General features: G+C 38.7%; 1 protein-coding gene across 1 annotated transcript; it reads left to right on the forward strand.

Annotated features, from left to right (window-relative positions):
* Nucleotides 1–4431: 4431 nt before the first annotated feature.
* On the forward strand, nucleotides 4432–15730 carry LOC133870090 (uncharacterized protein At1g32220, chloroplastic). The gene is made up of 10 exons (XM_062307137.1): nucleotides 4432–4642; nucleotides 7711–7828; nucleotides 7937–8025; nucleotides 8841–8896; nucleotides 8981–9036; nucleotides 9899–9992; nucleotides 10489–10568; nucleotides 11831–11873; nucleotides 12202–12293; nucleotides 15357–15730. Exons 1-10 carry the CDS (start codon nucleotides 4587–4589, stop codon nucleotides 15534–15536), a joined length of 864 nt encoding a protein of 287 aa, XP_062163121.1. The 5' UTR covers nucleotides 4432–4586; the 3' UTR covers nucleotides 15537–15730.
* Nucleotides 15731–21282: the final 5552 nt, after the last annotated feature.

The raw sequence follows: 21282 nt of genomic DNA on the forward strand, positions 1-21282 counted from the left end.
TAGTGCCACGAGGCGCTGACGTGAATTTCCGTCAGTTTTGAATGGAAAAATAGACGGAGGTACATTTTCCATCTTTTTTCCATACCACATGTACCACTTATAATAAAAATTAAAACTCAGTGGGTAACAAATAAAGTTTGCAAACCATAGGGAGCAAGTAGGTATTTAACTCAAAAATTTATCCGGATAGAACAAACATTTTACATACTAACTGATTAAGAGGTGATTAAAAGGAGTTTTTGTTTTTTTTTTAAGGAAAGTTGAAACTTTCATTAATCATGAAGAAAGGTACATAATAAACCACCATATAGGTGTATATAAGGCACCACCATAAATGTGTACTTATTACACCGCCATAAAGGTGTACACCCAACCTGAGCCAAAACAAAACTCAAACCAATACATACAGTGTTTTTTTTTTTTTTTTTTTTTTTTTTTTGGATAAAAGAGAGAAAATCTCATTAACTCAAGACAATTGCTCATTGGCTACAATACCTTGGATAACAGGAGGGCACTCCCTTATCCAGACATGATCAATCTGTCTACATAAAGCACTTTTAGCCAAATTGTGGGCAGCTGTGTTAGCCTCACTGTTTACAAAAGTCACCCTAGAGGGATATAATGCAGAGAGACAGTGCCTAGTGTCCTCTATAATCTGACCAATGCTGCTATAGCTCTGATTTCCCTTCTGCAAAGCCGACACTACCACTTGAGAATCCCCTTCTAAAATTACCTGTAAAAAACCCTGGGAACTGCATAGAGATATAGCATGCCACGCCCCTATAGCTTCAGCCAAAGATGGGTCACGGATGAAGGGGACAATTGCCATAGAAGCAGCCACCACCACCCCTTGCTCATCCCGAACCACCACCCCTGTGCTCATCCTGTTGAGTTTTTGGTCTACTGCCGCGTCCCAGTTGGCTTTCATCCAGCCAGGTGGTGGTTTCTCCCAGGGGTGTAGAGTGTGAGGGTTAGAGACGCCCTCCCCTGCATTTCGGCCATTCTCAGAAGCAAAGGCCGCCAACATCTCCCTTGCCTGATTTACCACCTGGCCTGGAGTGGATAAGGTCCTTGCAAAAACAAAGGAGTTCCTTCTCATCCATATGAATCTAACCAAAGCAAGGGCTTCCAGTGTCTCCTCCTCATTTAAACTCTCCCTCAACTGTTGCAGGAGGCCTCTTCCATCAGACTCGTAAAGGGATAGCTTCTGCATCCTTCGCCCGCCTTCTTGCCAAACTGCCATTGAAGAAGGGCAGTTCCACAGAATATGGAAAGTGGACTCAGTCTCACTCTCACAAAACGGACAGAAGGGAGCATAGATGACCTTTCTCCGGAACAAATTCTGCCTTGTTGGTAACAGCTCATTGGCAACTCTCCAAGCAAAGTTCTTAAGAACCCCCGGAGCTTGCAGGCCCCATAACCATTTCCAGAAATCCGTATTGTCTCCTTGAGTCGAGCACTCTCCCTCCACTTGTCGTCTGCCTTGCATTGCCATATGATAAGCACTGCGGACAGTGAAGATTCCATTTTTTGTGCCCCCCCAAGTGATTCTATCCGGCCTGCGCAAAGGACTCAGAGCAATGCTAAGAATTTGTTCAGCTTCCCTATCACCAAATAGCTCCTGAATGAGAGCGGAATTCCACCCACCCCCCTGCTGATCAATTAGGAAGGAAACCCGAGTGTCGGGATCCATTCCCAACATGGGCGACTGAACTCGAGAGGAACCAGAATTCGGCAACAATCTGTCTCCCCATATCTTGATGGTCTCACCATTACCAACCCTCCACAGCATTCCCTTCTCAATTAAATCCTTAGCCTTGAAAATACTCCGCCAAGCATACGACGGATTTCTTCCCAAAGAGGCCTGCATGAAAGTAGTAGTTGGAAAATACTTAGCCCGCATTACCTGTGCCACCAGCAACTCTGGGTGCTGAAAGATACGCCACCCTTGCTTTGCCAGAAGTGCAAGGTTAAAAATTTCTAGGTCTCTAAAACCCATACCCCCATATTGTTTAGCTACACTCATACTGGACCAGTTCTTCCATGCTAGAGCTCTATGGTCTGAATTGTGTCCCCACCAGAATCGGTTCATCAGGGAGTTGAGTGATCGACACAGAGCTCTCGGGAGCATGAACACGCTCATACTATACGTGGGTATGGCCTGCACCATCGCCTTGATCAATATCTCCCGACCAGCTTGGGAAAGAAACTTCTCCTTCCATCCCAACAAGATTTTTTGAACTCGGCCTTCAATGGAAGCAAAAGTCCGAACCTTTGATCGACCCATCAGAGCTGGAAGCCCCAGATACCTATCGAAATTTTGGTGCACAGTGCTGCCCAACGATTCATTGATGAATGCTTTGAAATCCTCTCCCGTGTTACCACTATAAAAAATGGAGGTCTTGTGGCTATTCAGTTTTTGACCCGATGCCATCTCATACTTCTTCAGCAGCTGTAATACGTTCCCCCATTCCCTGGCGGTCGCCCTGCAGAATACAAGACTGTCATCCGCAAACAGCAAATGGCTAATGTTAACTCCCCTCTTAGATATTGGCACCCCTGAGATAAGACCACCACACTCGGCCTGCTGGACCAAAGCAGATAACCCCTCTGCACACAGCAAGAACAAATAAGGTGAGAGTGGATCCCCCTGCCTAATTCCCCTCGTAGGGATAATCTGCCCAAATGGAGAGCCATTAACAAGCACTGAATAGGATACTGTCGACACACATTGCATTATTCGGTCCACCCAACGATCAGCAAAACCCAGCTTAAGCATGATAGCCTTCAAAAAATCCCACTCCACCTTATCGTAAGCCTTGCTCATATCAAGCTTGATCGCCATGTATCCTTTCTTCCCCCTCCTTCTCGTGTGCATGGTATGTAGTGCCTCATGGGCCACTAATACATTATCTGTAACCAACCTACCAGGAACGAACGCACTCTGAAATTGAGAGATGACTGAAGGGAGCACCAGCTTTAATCTATTTGCCAATACTTTAGCAATGATTTTGTACAACACGTTGCAAAGGCTTATAGGTCTGAAATCACTCACAGACAAAGCAGGGGAGCTTTTAGGAATCAGAGCTATGTAGGTGGAGTTGACAGTGGAGTCCATTTTACCGAGATTGAGAAAATCCAGAGCAGCTTTGCTCACGGAGGCCCCAATAGTTAGCCAGTGCTTCTGATAAAAACTCGCATCAAATCCATCTGGACCCGCCGCCTTCATGGGACTCATCTGGGACAGTGCCTGATCAACCTCCTCCCAAATAAAACCTAGCCAAACAGAATGATGCATCTGTGATAACATAGAACTTTCCTTTAACTGGGAGATGTCACACATTATGGGCAAAAAGCAATGACTAGGTTAATAACCACAGAGCAAACTGCCAAATAACTAACCAAAAAAACAAAACAGAAAAAACACCCAAAACAGAGCTGCCAACAGAGGAAAAACCTCCACTAGTTACACGCAACGTCACTAGAAAACACCCCACCAACAATCAAATACCATAGGCCACCGGACGCCACTAGACATGGCAAAGGGAATGAAGCGTGGCCTTCACGCGCGACCCAAGTTGTGAAAACACCTTGGCACGTGAGGACCACGTGCCGAGCAACAACGAGCATTCCGGCTGTAGCAAGCGGCGGCTGGATTAGAGGACGACATTGAGCAAGGCTATGGGGCGCTTGTCGACCAGAGGGTGGCGGAACACCACAGATCTGACCTCAAAGACTGTTGAGAAACTGAAGCACGGCCAAAACCTTCTCGCCGGTGACACGAGCGGCAAACTCTTCCCCTTCGGAACCTCTATAGAGTGCTTTTCTTCCAACAAAGGGAAATGATTTGTGGGGGACGAAAAACCGTCCCCCACCCCCCTTTTTTTAATTTTTTTAATTTTTTTTTTTATATTAAAATGAGGGTGATGGGGGACGGTTTTCCGTCCCCCATGTATCACCTCTCTCCAACAAACAAATAAAAACTAAAAGACATAAATCTCCACTGGATCTAGTTCGGGAGGACAAAAAACTCCACAACCCTAATGGCTATGAGACTCTAAACCTCCTGTGGAGGAACAAAAAACTTCTATAGCCCAAGAGAGGCTAAGAGAGGAAGCAAAACCAGGAGGCCAGCAAACAGTGACGCCGGTAAGATGAGCCTTGTTTTAGGAGAGAAAACGGCTACAAGTCGTAAGAACCTTCCCTAAAATTTATGAAACATTGAAAAATACTTAAATAATTTAGAAGAGAAGTGAAGTTTCTCTAATTTAATATACTAAATTAAAAAAAAAAAAATTATGATGAAAATGTTCATTCATACTAAAAAAAAATCGTCCTTAAAAAATAGGTTTGTAGTTTCTCTAGGCTAACCATGAGCCACGTGTTCCCCCATTACCTGCCAGCAGTAGCAGCCGCCATGTGTCCCATAGACCAAACCGTTCCTCTTCTTCCCGGACCTGCCTCACTCTTCGACTACTTGTGTCCCAGCTTTATTTGACCAAATAAGAAGAGAGAGAGAGAGAGAGAGAGAGAGAGAATTGTGAAAGAAAGAAAGAAAAAGGATTACGTTGAAAGGAAAATTTTAAATGAGGACAGTTGTTTCGCGGTTGATCCTTTCAAAATCATGGATTCCCAGGCACAAGTAAGTTCTCTAAATTGTTCATTTTATTTAGAGTTTACTTGGATCAATTTTTATTTTTCTGTTTCGTATAGATTTTTTTTATAATGTGGTCATTGCACGTTCTCAATCTTTGTTTTCCAATGCTAATTAATGCTTTGATTGTTGCGTTTGGGACCTGAAAACAATCATTTTTACCCAAAATGCTACTTACGTTTCAAAAAATTCTAATTATTTTTCTCTGGCAGCATTTTTCGTGATCGTTTTGGATGATTTTATGCATATGCTGTAAATTTTTCAATGATATAGGAAATGGATTCTACTGCATTGATGAATTTGTATGTAAAAACAATTGGGTCAGTGAAATTTTTGGGGTCTGTGTAGTGAGGCCCAATGGTTAGTAGGCATGTTTTAGAACCCAAACCTGGATTCAAAACTCTGTGGCCGCACTTCTGTATTGTTTTGCAGTTTAGAATGGTTCTGCAGAATTGCTGTAGTTGTGAAGTGTAGGAGGTATTTTTCTGTTAGAAGCTATCTTTGTAAAATTGGTTCTGCAGAATTGCTGATTTGTAAAATTGGTTGCTTGTTGTTTGGGGCTTGTGGAGAAGTTGTAAAATTTGTGCATTTTTTTTTTCTTTCTATCTTTTTGAAATATGAGAACTTGGCCTGTCTGTAGCTTGGTAGATTTAGTATATGGTGTTTTAGCGTATGTTTAACTAACTTCCATGTTATTTGTGTGCGTTATTGGCTTTCATTTGATAGTGGGGATTCTCCACTTTTTTCTCCAATTTTTTTTTGTCGTTTTTATGATAATACCCACAAAATTGGAACAAATGAATCTATGTTTGTGATAAATTGATCTTGCAACCTAATAACACCGGTGCAATTTAGGAGGCGAGATATAGGTTCAATTATGAAATTGAATAATTTTGTTAGTCTTTTAGTTCAGAAAAAATTTCAGTATAGGGCTTTATTTTGTTAAGGATAAATTATATTTTAACACCCAAACTACCACCCCAATTTCATTTACACCTCTAAACTACAACTTATTAAGAACTTGAACCTATAAACTATCAAAGTATTTCGAGTTACACCTGGTGTCAAATCTGGACATTTTTTTAGATGGAAAATGTCACACGTGCGAGTTATGTGAACTTGAGTCACTTCTTCTTCAGAAATACACCCCTAGTTTGAGGAACAAAATTATGAAACTTTCATCCTATTGTGCAAAAATTACAAAATTACCCCCTTAACAGAGGGGTGACCGTGAGCCATTCACTCTGGGAACCCCCATCCCAAAGGCTACCCTCCACCCCACAAAGGAGGTGGCACCACCCCACTCTGTTAGGGGAAAGGAGGTGGCCATGGCCACCCCCACCCTAGAGAGGTAGTTCTAAGCCACTCCTTTGTTAGGGGAAGAGAGGGTAGTTTTGTAATTTTGTCCGTCAAATTGAGGGTATTTTTTCATAGAGAAACGGTTCAAAAGAAATGGTTCAGCTAAATCCTATGTTAAAGGGGATGGGGATTGGGGGGGTGTTGTGGCCACCGCAACCCCATCCTAGAGGCCACCCCTCACCCAAGAGCAGTGGTTGTGAGCTACGGTTGTGAGCTACTACTCTATTCGGGAGCAGTTTCTCAATTTTTGCAAAGAGGAGGGTAGTTTTGTAATTTTTTCTTTCAAACTAGGGGTATTTTTGATAGAAGAAATGGTTCAGGCATACGTGACTGGCATGTGTGACATTTTCTATCTAAAATAACTTGTCAGAATGGATATGGGGGTGACTCGAAACATTTTGGTAGTTCATAGGCTTAAGTTGTAGTTTGGTGGCTTAAGCAAAATTTGGTTAATTAGTTTTTTTTTTTTTTTTTTGGGGGGGGGGGGGGGGGAGGTAAAGTTTAATTTACCCTTTTATTAATGAATCAGCAATTCCATTGAAACCAAACTGAGGAAGTACCAGTTGAGAAAAGAAACACAAACAATAGCTTTAAACACCCTAAAATGAATGACAGACAAATCCCTAAACTTAAACAACAAACAGGACACAAAAACCCTTGACCAATATTTTTTTCCCCTAAACACATAGAAGGTAGTGTTAAGCTTTCTACAGATTACCAGCCTGGGTTGAAAATTTTGTGGTGGGACACAATATTGGATAGGGGCAGTTTAGGATTAATGCTGTTTAAAGTTCTATGGTTTAAATAGGCTTACAAGTGAAAAAAAAAATCCTTAGTTTGTTATACTTCATTCATAATATTTCTTAACGCTTCCTCTTATTTCCTGGTAGATAGGTTGTATCTTGCTAGAACGATATAGCCCTTCCTTACACTGTTACACACGTACTGCATCATAGTGCTTCTGATCCTTAATCTCTAGTTACCTGCTTACACTTTTCACATCTCTATTTAAATGAGCTCTGCTTGCATCAGTTTGCCTCTCAAATAAATGATTCATTGCATTTATATAGCTTTCAGGTACCAACTCTTGAACAAGCTATTGTTTTTCGTAGCGAACATTTTTGTAGTAAGCTATGTTTCTTTAACAAATAAATTGCTTTTTGAGTGCGCCTTTGATTGGCATTATCTCATCTTCTTGGATCAGTCAATCTTTTTGAAGCTTGTTGCTCACATTGATTAGTATTGCATCCTTTTATTATTATTATTATTATTATTCTACAAATGGAATACAGTTGGTTCGGTATTTGTGAAGTATACCAAGATTAGCCCGTGCATGGGACATACCTATAAAATGTGATTAAATTCTCATATTCTCTAAATGTTTGAGATTCATCAAAATATATATGATGTTTGAGACCCTGGAAAGGCAAAACTTACTAAACTCTAAGATGCTATTGACATCATTGACTGGGATATTGATTCTGCCTTTTTTTCCCCCTTTTTTTTTTAATTCTAGATAAGTTAGTTGCTTTCATTTTGTAACATGAATGTGAGTGTGTCTTATGTCCAATTGAGATAGCAGGTTGACTTTTTAATTTACCATTGCCTACAATGATACTAAACTTTTTACGCTTGTATTCCTATCAATGTAGTACAATGATACTAAACTTTTTATGCTTGTATTCCTATCAATGTAGTACAATGGCTGCAACCAGAAATGGGAGACATTTGTCAACAGATTCTAACAAGGTTGACGAACCATTCAAAGTTGAGGAAGCAGAGACAGTTAATGTTCCCCCACCTCCAACAGAGAAGGTATTACACTGTGAGGGCTGCAGTTTACTCTGAATTTTTCAATCCATTAGTCTTGTTGTACAGATTCTTGTTCACTCTTGACTTTGACGTATATGCATTTTGACTCAGTTACTTGTGTTGGGTGGAAATGGATTTGTTGGCTCACATGTTTGTAGAGAAGCTTTAGATCGAGGTTTGTCTGTTGCTAGTCTCAGCAGGTATAAAGCTTTTAATCCTCATAACTCTTTTGTAGGTTTCCCTCACTAAAGGTTCTTATCTAGGTGGATTCAAACTTCTTGTGCCTGCTGATGCTAAACAGATTTTGAATACAATTGGCTTGTCGGAATATTAGCCCCTATGCCATTCTAATGCATAAAAATCGGGGATAATCTAGTTTTATTATATAGGAACATAGATCACTAGAAGTCCAAAGGATGCAATGACAGTGAGAAAGACATGCATAATTAGCATTTGGAAAATAAGTAGATTAATATATCTTTGCTGCAAGTACTTGAAATAATATGCTATAAGTGTGTCTTGCGTTCTGTCGTCTTGGTTCTACTACTTGCTTGTGCTACCCAATGCTGCAGTCCCCTGATGTAGGTACTTAACTGCCTTCATTTACTTGGATTTGTGTTAGTGATTCCAATTTTTTGACTAAAATATAGAGTTTAGTTATCTCAAGCTGACTTGTCATGAATCAACTAACTTTTTTTCTTTTTCTCTTTTTTTCTTTTATGAGCATAAAGCAACTAAGTTGAGAGACAGGTCCATTAATAGCTTTCTTGTAAACCAGCAAATATGATTCAAAGAAAAAAAACTCAGAAATATATTTCTACAATCTCTGTGAAAACTTTCATAACATTGTAGAAGCGTCTTCATAGGAACTTCTTCATGGTGGTTGGATCAAAATTTAAGGTTTTGTCACTTGTATGACCATTTAGATTTCCATCGTCTTTGGACAGTTTTTTTTTTTTTTTCTCTTGTGATAAGGTACATGATTTTTTCCTTAATGCTTTCTTCTTCCTTTCAGGTCTGGTCGATCATCTATACATGATTCTTGGGCTAACAAAGTGACCTGGCATCAAGGTTTGCTTTCTTGTATATTATATTTCTTGATGACCTTGTACTTGGGATGGTGTAATGCTTCTAAACTCTTCATCCCATTGCCAGGAAACCTCCTTTTACCTGATTCATGGAGAGAAGCCCTGAGTGGGGTGACAGCTGTTGTAAGTAGATTCTTATCTTTTGATGGATGCTACTTATGGTTGGCAATGTGCTTATAATATTGCGGATAGGGGATTCCTTTGAATTGTTTCTCATGATTTCTATTATCAAGCTTAGGTTGTCTTTATTCCTTTGAATTGCTTGAAGAATTAGAGCATGCAGGATAAAGGGGACGAAGTGTTTGGGATTATCATATAGTTGCCTTGTTTAGCAGTATCAATTAGTTGACTCCAATTTGTTAAACTGAAAGACATTTTTCTTTTAAGTTAACGGTGGAAGCAACTGAGCTTGGTTGTGGGTTGTGAACTTGTGAGATCAATGAGTGCCACTGCTGAAGAAGATTGATTCTATTTCATTCATTCACGGTGCAAAATAAAACAAAAGGCAAACGTATTTTTGATAGGCTAGAGGTATTATCCATCGAGACAAGTTGTGCAAAAGTTGATTGAGGTGATTAAGCCTTGAGTAGTAAGTGTTGTTTAATGCACAAAAGAGGAGTGACGGGATTTATGATGAAACAGTGAAAAAAGAAACTAGATGTTTGTGAATGAGAGTGAGAAGAAATTTAGGTTCTTGATTCAACAACAACAAAAAAAGGTTATGAAATAAAGGACCTTTTAAAGTCTGAATTTGGGTGTCTAGAAATAAGTTCAAGACCAAACTTTCTGCTGTGAGGAGCTATGATTTTTTTTTTTTTTTTTTTTTTACATTTATATAAATTGTGCACGAAGAATGAAAGGGGGGGGGGGGGGGGGGGGCCCTTACTCTTAGCTTTCAGTATTCTCCTTCACTGCTAGATGTTTCTGTTCATTGCTTTCTTGGTGAGATGTTTGTCTTCTCGGCTAATTAAAGTTTATATCTTAGATCTCCTGTGTTGGTGGTTTTGGCTCCAACTCTTATATGTATAAAATTAATGGGACTGCAAACATCAATGCAATAAGAGCTGCAGCAGAAGAAGGTATTATCTATTTTACTGTTTATTACTATTTGAAGACTGCTCAAATGGATTGCCTGGGTAGTACTACTGGACCCTTATGTTATTTATAGGACCTGTTGAACCATATAACCCAATGTCTCCCCTTAATCTATTTAGTAACTTTCTTTCTCTCTCAAGATGATAGACAGTTGATGTGGCTGCAGTTTATATTCTGATTTACATTCCTTGGCTGTAGCTGCTTCCATTTTCTTAACTAGTAGATTATGTTCGACTAGGAGCTTGAGCTCCAACAACTAAGCTTTACTTGAGTTCAAGCCAAGCTTGAGGACTATATACATTCTTTAAGCCATACTTGAACATTCGAAGCTCGGTTTAAGTCAGCTCATCTGCAATCTGCGGAGAATGCACGAAACTGTCCTTTCCTTTTTGTTTTCGAATTCCGATAATCTGTTTTGTTTCCTCGAAACCATCTCTTTGTTACTTTTTTTGGTTGGATGATTGGCTCTTGATCCTGCAGGTGTGAAAAGATTTGTATATATATCTGCTGCTGATTTTGGCTTGGTAAATTACTTGCTGCAAGGATATTATGAGGGAAAGGTACTGCTGTCAGATCTGGAAATTAATCCTGGATTCTGAGCATTGAAACACTGTCTTAAAAGATATTTATCTCTATAAAGTTCATTTGAAATGCCATATTGAACTCAAACTTGGGTTGCCAATTGCAGCCTGTTATGTGTTTGATTTAGGTTTAGTAGTTTGTATATGATTTAATATTTTTGTTTTTATTTTAATTATAAATTTTGGGTTTCAAGGATTTGTATGTATTTGGAAAGTTTTCACATCTTATTCTATTGTTCCTTGGATATTAATGTCTGATTAAGTTATTATAGTAAGCAAAAACCAGATTGTTTACTTTGATGTTCTAAGTTTAGTACCCAGAATCAAAACTGTGTAATTGAGGGCATCAATTTTTACATTGAATCAAATTCTTAATTGATTTGTTAAGTGCGCCACTACCATTTCAAATGGTAATTAACAATTTTTTTTTTTTAAAAAAAAAATAAATGAAAAAGGCATTTCAGACCCTACCAATCCATTATTGTCAAAGAGAGAGCTTGATAAGTGATTCTTTATCCCTTTTTGTCTTCACAATGTTAATATAGCCTGTTTAAGACAGGTTGTCTTTTCGTTACCTTGCAGAGTTAAAAGGTTTGACTTATTATTGTTCTTGTGAAGTAGCATTTATCTTTGTCACATTTTTCTTTCTTCTGTGACATTTGGTTTTTCTAATGGGTTTCATGCCAAGCTGGGTCTGTGGATGTTATTCCCTATCCTTTCTAGCCTTGTGGTAATAGTGATAATTAAGTTGGTGTTTTTTGCCTATATGTTTTTCCTAGCGTAAATTAACCAATATACAAAAAATAGGACAATACAGTTTTTTTTTTTCAGGACTACACGACAAATATTTGCAGAATAAGTTAATATGTGAAATTAAGACCACAGATTATTGCCACAACAAATGAGCAAGAGCTTCTTGGTTACTTCAGTCTCATTATATGCATTTCTATGTACCTATGGCTAAGAAGCATAATTATAATTTACCAGTAGAATGGTATAGTAATTAGCAAATCTACTATTTTGTTGTAATTATTTCTTTTTTAATGAAATTATTAGTGTTTACCTTTCTTTACTATTCTCAAGTGTTGTTTAATTACAATCTTAAACATAAAAGATAATACTGGGTGTTGACATGAGCTAGATGATTAAAAAGTGTTTGTGGAATGTGATGCTTAATGAAAGTTTGTTTACCTTCCAATTTTATCTCATGCAAACTCCTTTTTGCATCTTTTTTTATGTAGAGAGCTGCTGAAACAGAGCTACTAACCAAATTTCCTTATGGGGGTGAGCTTTCTCATTCTTAATGTGTATTGTTTTATGCCTGGCATTTTTTATTGGAAGTCCTTCAAATCAGAACCGAGAGCTGAGTAGACCTACTTAAACTTTTGAACTCAAAAACTAAATGATATTACCATCTTTTAGTGAGGAATATGAATTCTGGAGCTCATTGTTCAAATTAATTTACCCAATTTAGTGCAATAGCTTTGTTATATCTAGTAAAGTTTTTTCCAAAACATGAAATTATCATTTTGTTGTAGCTGAGTAGTGGAGGCTAACGTATTAGTTTATGGTTCTTATTATAATGACAAGACATGTTACGTGATCTTTTCAGGAGTGATTCTGAGGCCTGGGTTTATTTATGGGACTCGCAGTGTTGGGAGCATGAAGATACCTTTAGGTGTAATTGGTTCTCCTATGGAGATGGTAAAGTCCTGTCCTTCCTTCGTATAATTTATACTTATCTTTTTCAAATGTTCCCCGTCTATGCTGGAACCATTGAAGATGAAAATAGGGATAATTGCACCGTTGGTCCCTGTGGTATGCCATAATTATTTTTCACTCCCTATGGTTTAAAAAGTTCATGGGAGGTCCCTGTGGTATGCAATAATTACGTTTTACTCCCTAAGTCGATTTTTCGTCCACCATTTTGACGGAATTTGTTAACCCTACACGTCAGCGCCACGTGTCGTCATCTTATTGGCGGCACGTGTCCATCTTAATAAAAAAATATAAATTTATTAAAAAATAAATAAATAAACTTATTTTTTAAAAAACAAAAAAAAAAAAGAAGAAAAAGAAGAAAAAAGGCAGGCCAAGGGGTGGCTGGGCCACCCCTAGCCAGTGGGGGTGGCCGCGCACCACCCCCGGCCACTGGGGAGGCCGCGGCCACCGCTTGCCAACCCCCGCGGCCCCTGGGGGTGGCCTTGCCACCCCTTGGCCTGCCTTTTTTCTTTTTTTTTTTTTTGTTTTTTTAAAAATAAGTTTATTTATTTATTTTTTAATAAATTTATACATTTTTATTAAGATGGACACGTGTCGCAATCTTATTGGCGACATGTGGCGCTGACGTGTAGGGCTAACAGATTCCGTCAAAATGGTGGACGGAAAATCGACCCAGGGAGTAAAACGTAATTATTGCATACCACAGGGACCTCCCATGAACTTTTTAAACCATAAGGAGTGAAAAATAATTATGGCATACCACAAGGACCAATGGTGCAATTATCCCATGAAAATATATGTGATTCATCTGAATGCCTGGTTTAACTAAATTGAGCCAGTGTCCTCTTCTGCCCTGTCTTTCAACCTAACAATTGATTGCTTGCTTGCATATGAGATTGATATATCATACTCTTTTGTAAGTTGTGTTTCCATGTTGTTTGTCACCTATGAGGGTAAAGTGTGCTCCAGAACTAGTTGCTGGAGACTTCTAGATTATTTTGGAGACTTTTAGAGCTTGTAAAGTAGGGTGTAGAATAGAACTAGTTTTTTAAGAGCTAGGTAGCATCGCCTGGAATCAAGCTTATGGATTTAATACACCAAACTATTGAGAGTTTAAGACACTCACTCAACTCAACTAGAATAGCAACTATATGGAGTCAGCTACATGGGCTTTTTACACCATTGAGCTTCTTAGAGCAGTATTCTCCATTGATGTAATACAAAGGATTTGCATGTACGAACTAATAGTCAATCATTTAGAGGTTCACTATTGTGTGCAGTAGATCCTTGGAGCTTTAAGTGCACCTTCTGGATCCCTAATAATTGTAAGCAACTCTCATTCTTTCAGCTTAAACAAGTTATGGCATCAGTCGTTTGCCTGATAAACCTTTGTATAAGAAACTCTTTCTTTCAGCATAAACACTTTTCTGTTTTCAAAACAAGATAAACACTTTTTCTCAAAACCATTAACAAACAATCAAAACACAAAATACTTTTCAAATGTGGATTCCACCAAAGAAACAATTCCCAATTTTGTATCACATCAAAACAGTTTTTCAAAGCAAAACCAAAAAACACTTTTCAAAACTATTATCAAATACTTTTTGTTATTTGTCTTTAGTTTTCTGGTGTTGAGGTGAAACATCTTTAGTTTTCTGGTGTTGAGGTGAAACCTTGCAGAACAGCCAAAAGCTACCTACTTCCGAACGAATATTTAGACAGTGTTAAGTTATTATTAGGGGTGGCAATTCGTATTCGCGTGTCAGGTTTGGATTGTGTTGAGGCATGAGTATAAGATTATATAGATCAACCATAACCCGATCAATTTAATTAAACGGGTCAAACCCCATAACCCTAACCTGCTAATTTCATGTTGAATTTGGAGGTCGTGTCAAAAATTGTCAGCACTAAATGTCGTGTGGCCGGTTCAGTTCATGTCAAGACATGGGTATAAGACCATATAGATCAACTCTAACCTGACCTATTTAATTAAACATATCAAACCCCTTAATCCTAACCCACGAATTTCATGTTGAGTTCGTGAATCTTGTTAAAAATTGGCATCCCTAGTTATTATTAAGGGAAAACTTTACTTATAACTCCTGATATTTCATCACTTTTGCAATTAGGGTATCCATCTTTAAAAGATGTCAATTTAGGGTATCAATTTCTCAATTTTTTTCAATTTCAACCCTTCGTTAGAATTTTTTGTTAAATTCTGTCAAAATTTCCAAAATATCCCTTATTTTTTTTAAGGAAAAAAAAGGAGAAAATATTGTGAGGATTTAGGTGTTGGTCATAATTTAACGGAATTTGCAAAAATACCCATGCCTGAATCTTTGAAAAAAAATTATAATTTTTTTTTAAAAAAAAGAATACGGGTATTTTGAGAATTTTGATAGAATTTAACAGAAAAATCTAACGGAGGGTTGAAATTGAAAAAAATTGATTCTAAATTGAAACTTTTTAAAGATGGATACCATAATCGCAAAAGTGATGAAAGATTATGGGTTCTAAGTGAAGTTCTCCTTGGTATTAATTCAGTACAAGAACTAGATCTAAGTTCTTGAATGTAGTTCGAATTCATTAAATTGTAATAGATGTTTGAGACATTGGATTTTTGAAGTTTCTACATTTGCTGCTTGGGAAACAACCCAGAATCCATTTAGGATCTTTAAGTTGTTTGGGTTTGAAAGTTGGATCGAGATCCCCAGCAATTTTGTTGCCCAGTGAGAGAGCCAATATGGGCCCATCTATCCAAGCAAGTTTTAGGCTGCCCGTCCACTTATTTGGGAAGGTGGGTTCCGTAAAGATCCTCTCACATTTGTTGCTTAGATTGCTTACAATCTAGACAACAAATTATTGTGGATCTGGATTCTTGACTAATAACCAAATGGTACCAAATTGGAAAGGCACCCATGAAGAATGTTCTAAGCATTTTGACAACATGTTCCCCTTTTCATTTCCCACTGTGTTGAAAGTTGCAGATGAAGAAACCTTGTCCTTACAAACTACTATTGACTAAATTGTGCTCAAATGTTGCAGGTTCTTAAACGTGCAAAACCGCTGAACCAGCTGCCACTTGTTGGGCCTCTGTTCACCCCCCCTGTCAGTGTTACTGCAGTGGCGAAGGTGGCTGTCAGAGCAGCGGCTGATCCAGTTTTTCCTCCCGGCATCATAGACGTCGAGGGAATACAACGTTATAGCCAACAAAAGTCAAAATAGAAACGCTGGAATCCCTTTTTCTTTTTTGTTTTCTTTACCCATATAGAGTCGACGCTAAGCTGTTGAAAAATCTCACTGAATGAAAAAACTTCAGTATTTGTTGTTATTGGTGAATTGAAGAATAATGATCTGAGGATCATTTCAGGTTTTGATTTTGGTGCAATAACATGGGCTGCCCATACTTTTGTTGACCATTGTTTCTGATATATATATATAAAATGGTAGCAAATCGTATTCGCGTATTGGATTCGAGTCGTGTTAAGACATGAATATAAGATTATATAAGTTAATCTTAATTCGACTCATTTAATTAAACGGGTTAGATTCATCAACTTTAATCCAATAATTTGTGCTAAATCTGTGATTCGTGTAAATAATTGTCGATCCATATATATATATATTCATTTTGGTGACTGAGAATTGATGACAACTGCTTTTCAATTGGCTGGTAAATGTATATCAAGGCTTCATCTTCTGTTTTCAAAATGGTACATGGCTGTACGGTATTATAACCCCTGTTAGCACCTCTGGTGGAACCTTTTATGAAACAAGCCCTACCTCTACTTATCCATGATAGTCTTCTCTCTTTTTTGGGGCCCATGATAGTCTTCTCAAAAGGCAAAAAAAAAAAAACTGAAGGATCTCGAAAAATAATGGTGATAATTTTCTTATTAGGGTGTTTATCACATGGGAGAATGCTGCTGAGACAGAGAGAGCAACAGGATGATCATGAAACCCTACACCGTCTCATCCTTCTATAGATATAGTGGTGCCCCTTTTGAAGATTTGTGTCCGATCCCACGGAAATTTATCACAATGGGAGAATTTGATATGTGAATTAGGTACATACTTCATCGTGTGATTATCCATCACAAACTTTTAAAAACATGCAAAAAGCTAAGGATCGCAATTCATGTTCGCGTATTGAGTTCGTATCATGTCGATGCATAAGTATAAGAGTATATATATCAATTCTAACTCGAACTATTTGATTAAATGAATCAGATCCCTACTCAACTGTAATCTGCTATTTTATTTTTTTTTTTGGGTTCATATCGAATAAGCGGATCGTATAAAAAATTGGCGGCCAACATCCAATTTTTTTTATCTTTGGGTAGCAAATCCCCGAGTAATGCTACATGTCATACCCATGTCCCTCTTGTATCCCTCTAAAAATGAGGTGGCTTTTAAAATCACCATTGAGCTTGTGATTGATCAAAATTGAATTTTGATCACATGGTGATTTTAAAAGCCACCTCATTTTTAGAGGGACACAAGAGGGACATGGGTATGACGTTTAGAATTATTCCAAATCCCCACCCATGGTTTAGCTGCTTAGGTTTAGAAGCATAATTAAATGAAACTCTACGTCATGCATCCACCAAGTAGTGGAAAGTGGGAAGAAGTGGTGCCTCACTCTCTCTCTCTCTCTCTCTCTCTCTCTCTCTCTCTCTCATATTTAATTCTTCTTGTGACAATAACAACAACAAAAAAGATTCCATCAGCAGATTTAATTCTTCTTGTGACAATAACAACAACAAAAAAGATTCCATCAGCAGATTGTTACGTGGATTTCTTTTTGTTAAATAAGATTAGCTAGATTGGAGTACGCTAACCTATAGTTTAAAACTAAGCAATGAAGTATATATGGCCCTATACTATATATCTAAGTGCCCTATCCACTATCAGCGTTAGTGTCCTTTATAATATCATGCTTATTTATCCCAACATATTATTTATGGTGAATAGATGTGATATTCTTCGAATTCTCTCCTTTTAGGCTTTAATTTGGATAGTTTATTACTACAAATCGTGATCTGTTTTCACATAAAATGAAAAGAGAAACGTAATCTAAGCTACCAAATATAATAAGGAGTGCTACTAATTATTAATTAGGATACTACAAGCCGCTTACAAACTAGCGTCGATCAAACTCTACGTGGCACTTATCATGTTTACAAACTGACTACACTCACTTCCTTTTAAACGAAAGATCTAAGTATTTCATTGATCAAAGATCACAAACATAAAGCTTTTACGTCACAAAGTATAAACATTTACAAAATTATACCCACATTCTATGAGGTTACATAGACATAGATACAAACAAAATTCTTACAATAAATTGCTATCTATGACTTTCATCTTCCGCTAACCTCTGTACAAAAATAGTTAAATAGCATATCTGCTCTTAGTAGACTAGATCTAAGATAAGGATAATCAAATATCCTAAAAATTTATTTAAACCGGTAGTGAGAGATAACCCATCACACAGAACTATCTAGGCCCACTACAAAAATGTATGCACTTTGACACGTGCATTTTGACACGTGTACAGTGTTGTACACGTGTCAAACATTTAGACACGTGCACTTTGACACGCGTAAGACGCGTGTCAAATGTGCACGACATTAAGTGTACAAGTTGACACGTGTATTGAGATACACGTGTCAAATTTGACACGTGTATCTCAATACACGTGTCAAAGTGTTTTGACACGTGTATTAAGATACACGTGTCAAACCGTTTGACACGAGTATTTTAAATACTCGTGTCAAAACACTTTGACACGTGTATTGAGATACACGTGTCAAATTTGACACGTGTATCTCAATACACGTGTCAACTTGTTTTGACACGTGTATTTAGATACACGTGTCAAATTGGTTATATTTTTTTAAAAAAAATCCAAATCGAATTTTTCATTTAAATAAAATTTTAATTTAATTATTTAATTGTATTTTTAAATTAAATTAAAAATACGATTAATTAATTAAATTAAAAATTTAATTAAATAAAAAACCCAATTTGGATTTTTTTTCTTCAATTTAGTTTTGGTATTGGTTATTTAAAATTATTTGGTATAATAATTTTAATAGTTATTTCAAATTTTATTATTTCCGACCACAAATAACAAAATATTGATTTTACAGAAAAACTACACAAAATAATATTACACAAATCATAAGTTAATAACGTATTCGTTAACTAAGCAAATATTTACACATAAAAATTAATTACACAAAATATCTACAAATCTGAAGGGCGTCCCTGCGAATGAGGAGGTACCGTCCCAGGCGTGTTATCGCCAACCGGCGATTGCTGAGCAAGGAATGGTGTAGCGGGCGAAGGTGTAGCGACAATGGAATGCTGGGTCAGCCGTCGTCCAACAGGCGACAACGTACCAACTGTTGTCGAATTACCTGCAAATCATATAGACAATTAAAGTATATAATATTACTTGCAAAATTAAAGGGGTAATTAAAATAAATTGAAATTAATTTTTTCCTACACACAGTATAAATCATACCTGCAGATGCACTACTAACAGACGACGTACTACCTACGTGTGCAGGTGAAGGCGTACCAAGACATGGTGCTGATGCTCCCATGGAGGACATGAAGACCTCAACCTGTCGCAGGCGCTGCTCCAACAGGTCATTCCTCGCTCGCTCAGCCTGTAGCTCCGCTTGCATCTCTTCCATCTTCCGAGTGTTTTCGGCCCAATCCCGAGACGTGCCCTGAGATGGTCCCCCTTGTGACCGAGGCCTATATGAGAAACATGTCCCCCGAACAGGTGTGACGTTCGGCCCAACCTGCCGAACCCTCCCTGCATACTCAGGCCTCCCAACCGCCTGTTCGTAAGCGTCGTTCGGTGCCCAACGCACCGTGTCTGCGGAGACGCTTTGCGTGGCGGCTGGATCACTGGATAAACTCTGCGTCATCCTCTCCTGTACGTCGTCAACATGAACAAGTCATATATTGAATAATGACAAATCACACATAATTTTAAAAATAATAGTAAATTAAATCAGTAGCATACGCATAGGACCCGTGTACGTTCGTTCACGTGAGTGCCGTCCTTCCTTGTGTGGGTCTTCACGAACGACGCGGCGCGAGTGGGGGGCGTGCCAGATGTACATGTCTGTCGTCATGCAGTTGACATATATAAGAAACAGATAGCGATAAAAATAGTATAAATAAAAATAAAAACAATTATCAACAAATATATATAACATAAACATATATATTTTCATACCTCCTCGTGATTAAATCTGGCATAACTTTTAGATCCCGTACAATGAGGAAGGTCATTCTGCTCACGCAGCCTCTTCATCCGTTCAGAGGTTGCCTACGCATTTAACATGAAAATAAAAATGTAAGCATTGACACACTTAAATTAAAACTAAAATTAAATAAACTGTTATTAAAAAACCACAACATTTTCTTGGCTTACATACGATTTTTTGCTCACGGCACCAATCTCTCAGCAAGAACTCTACATCTTCTGCGTCATAGTTGCCAAAAAAATTGTCCGGCATTCTCGCACGGATAATCTCGGGCGTGTCACCGTCTCTAATACGTAGTTTGGTTTTGAACCTCGACTTCCACGAGCGGTGCTTACGGCCAATATCACATAAAGCCTCCTGTTGTGCCCTGCGCGCGTCTACTGATACAGGTACATAGAACTCCTCCTGCACATTCAACACATTTTTATAGGTTTAAAAACTTCAAGAAATACATTAATCTCAAGTTTAATTCAAATAAATAATTAAATTATATTCATAGACATACCATCAGCGCGTCCCACATTGCCTGCTTAATCTGCCTATTTACCTTCGCCCATTCGTCCCGCATGTGTATGTAGGACCCACTCCTGATCATCTTGCCCTCAGCCCGCCGAAATCGATTGCAGGCCCGTCCTACAGGTTGTATAGCAGCATTGTACTGCAATACAACCTTCTTACCCCTCGGGAGGACCCAGTTTCTCGCTGGGTCGTCAATCACCTCATAATAAATGGTCCCGTCTGGGTTGTACCCTAATGAAAGAAATATTCAACATTAATGTTAAAAATTTAATCATAAGATTAAAGAACATATATATATATATATATAAACAATTTCTAATCAAATATTTATTTATTTAAAAACCAAAAAAAAAAAAAAAAAAATTTGGTAAGAGAATATGAGTTTTAAGGATGTCTAAATATGTACTTACCCATCAACCGAATCTGCTCAATCCGTATGTGCTGGGTCGCTGGGTCGCCCGCAACCTCCTCCCCAACCCCTCCGGCTTGTGGATTCTGCTGATCATCATCTGAATCCATATCCTGGGGACTACCGGGGGCCAACTGATCGGTACCCAACATCGCAACGTCCTCCTCATGGGTACTCTGGCTCCCCCCCACATCTGGCATCTGACTCTCACCGGAAAGTGGCATCTGACTCTCACCGGAAAGTGGCATCTGGCTCTCACCAGATAAAGGCATCTGGCTCTCTACATGCCTCGGGCCCTGACTCGCCCCCGATGCTGGCATCCGTCTCGGCCCCGGGCCCTGACTCGCCCCCGATGCTGGCATCTGTCTCGGGCCCGGGCCCTGACTCGCCCCCGATGCTGGCATCTGTCTCGGCCCCAAAATCTGGCCAGGCATCGCCGCCTGTGCCGGTATCTGTCCCAACCCCATAGCCGGCATCTGCATCTCCCCGGTCTGTGACAGTGGAAATCCTACATCCTGCGTCTCACTATCAGGGTTACACGTCATAGGTCCACTATACGTATACGGAAAGTACGGAGCATAACCCTGTGACCCCATCCCTTCTCGCAGCCACCATCGATATGCGTTACCCGGTTGGGTGAACCCTATCTGAGATAATGTCGGCAGCTCCGACAATGGAGAGCTGCAAGGTCCAGCTGTGCTGCTCTGTCCGTGATCTGACGTGGGCACGGCCACCGTACCCGGCAACA

The sequence above is a fragment of the Alnus glutinosa genome, chromosome 6 (genome assembly GCF_958979055.1).
Source record: "Alnus glutinosa chromosome 6, dhAlnGlut1.1, whole genome shotgun sequence".
Classification (NCBI taxonomy): Eukaryota; Viridiplantae; Streptophyta; class Magnoliopsida; order Fagales; family Betulaceae; genus Alnus; species Alnus glutinosa.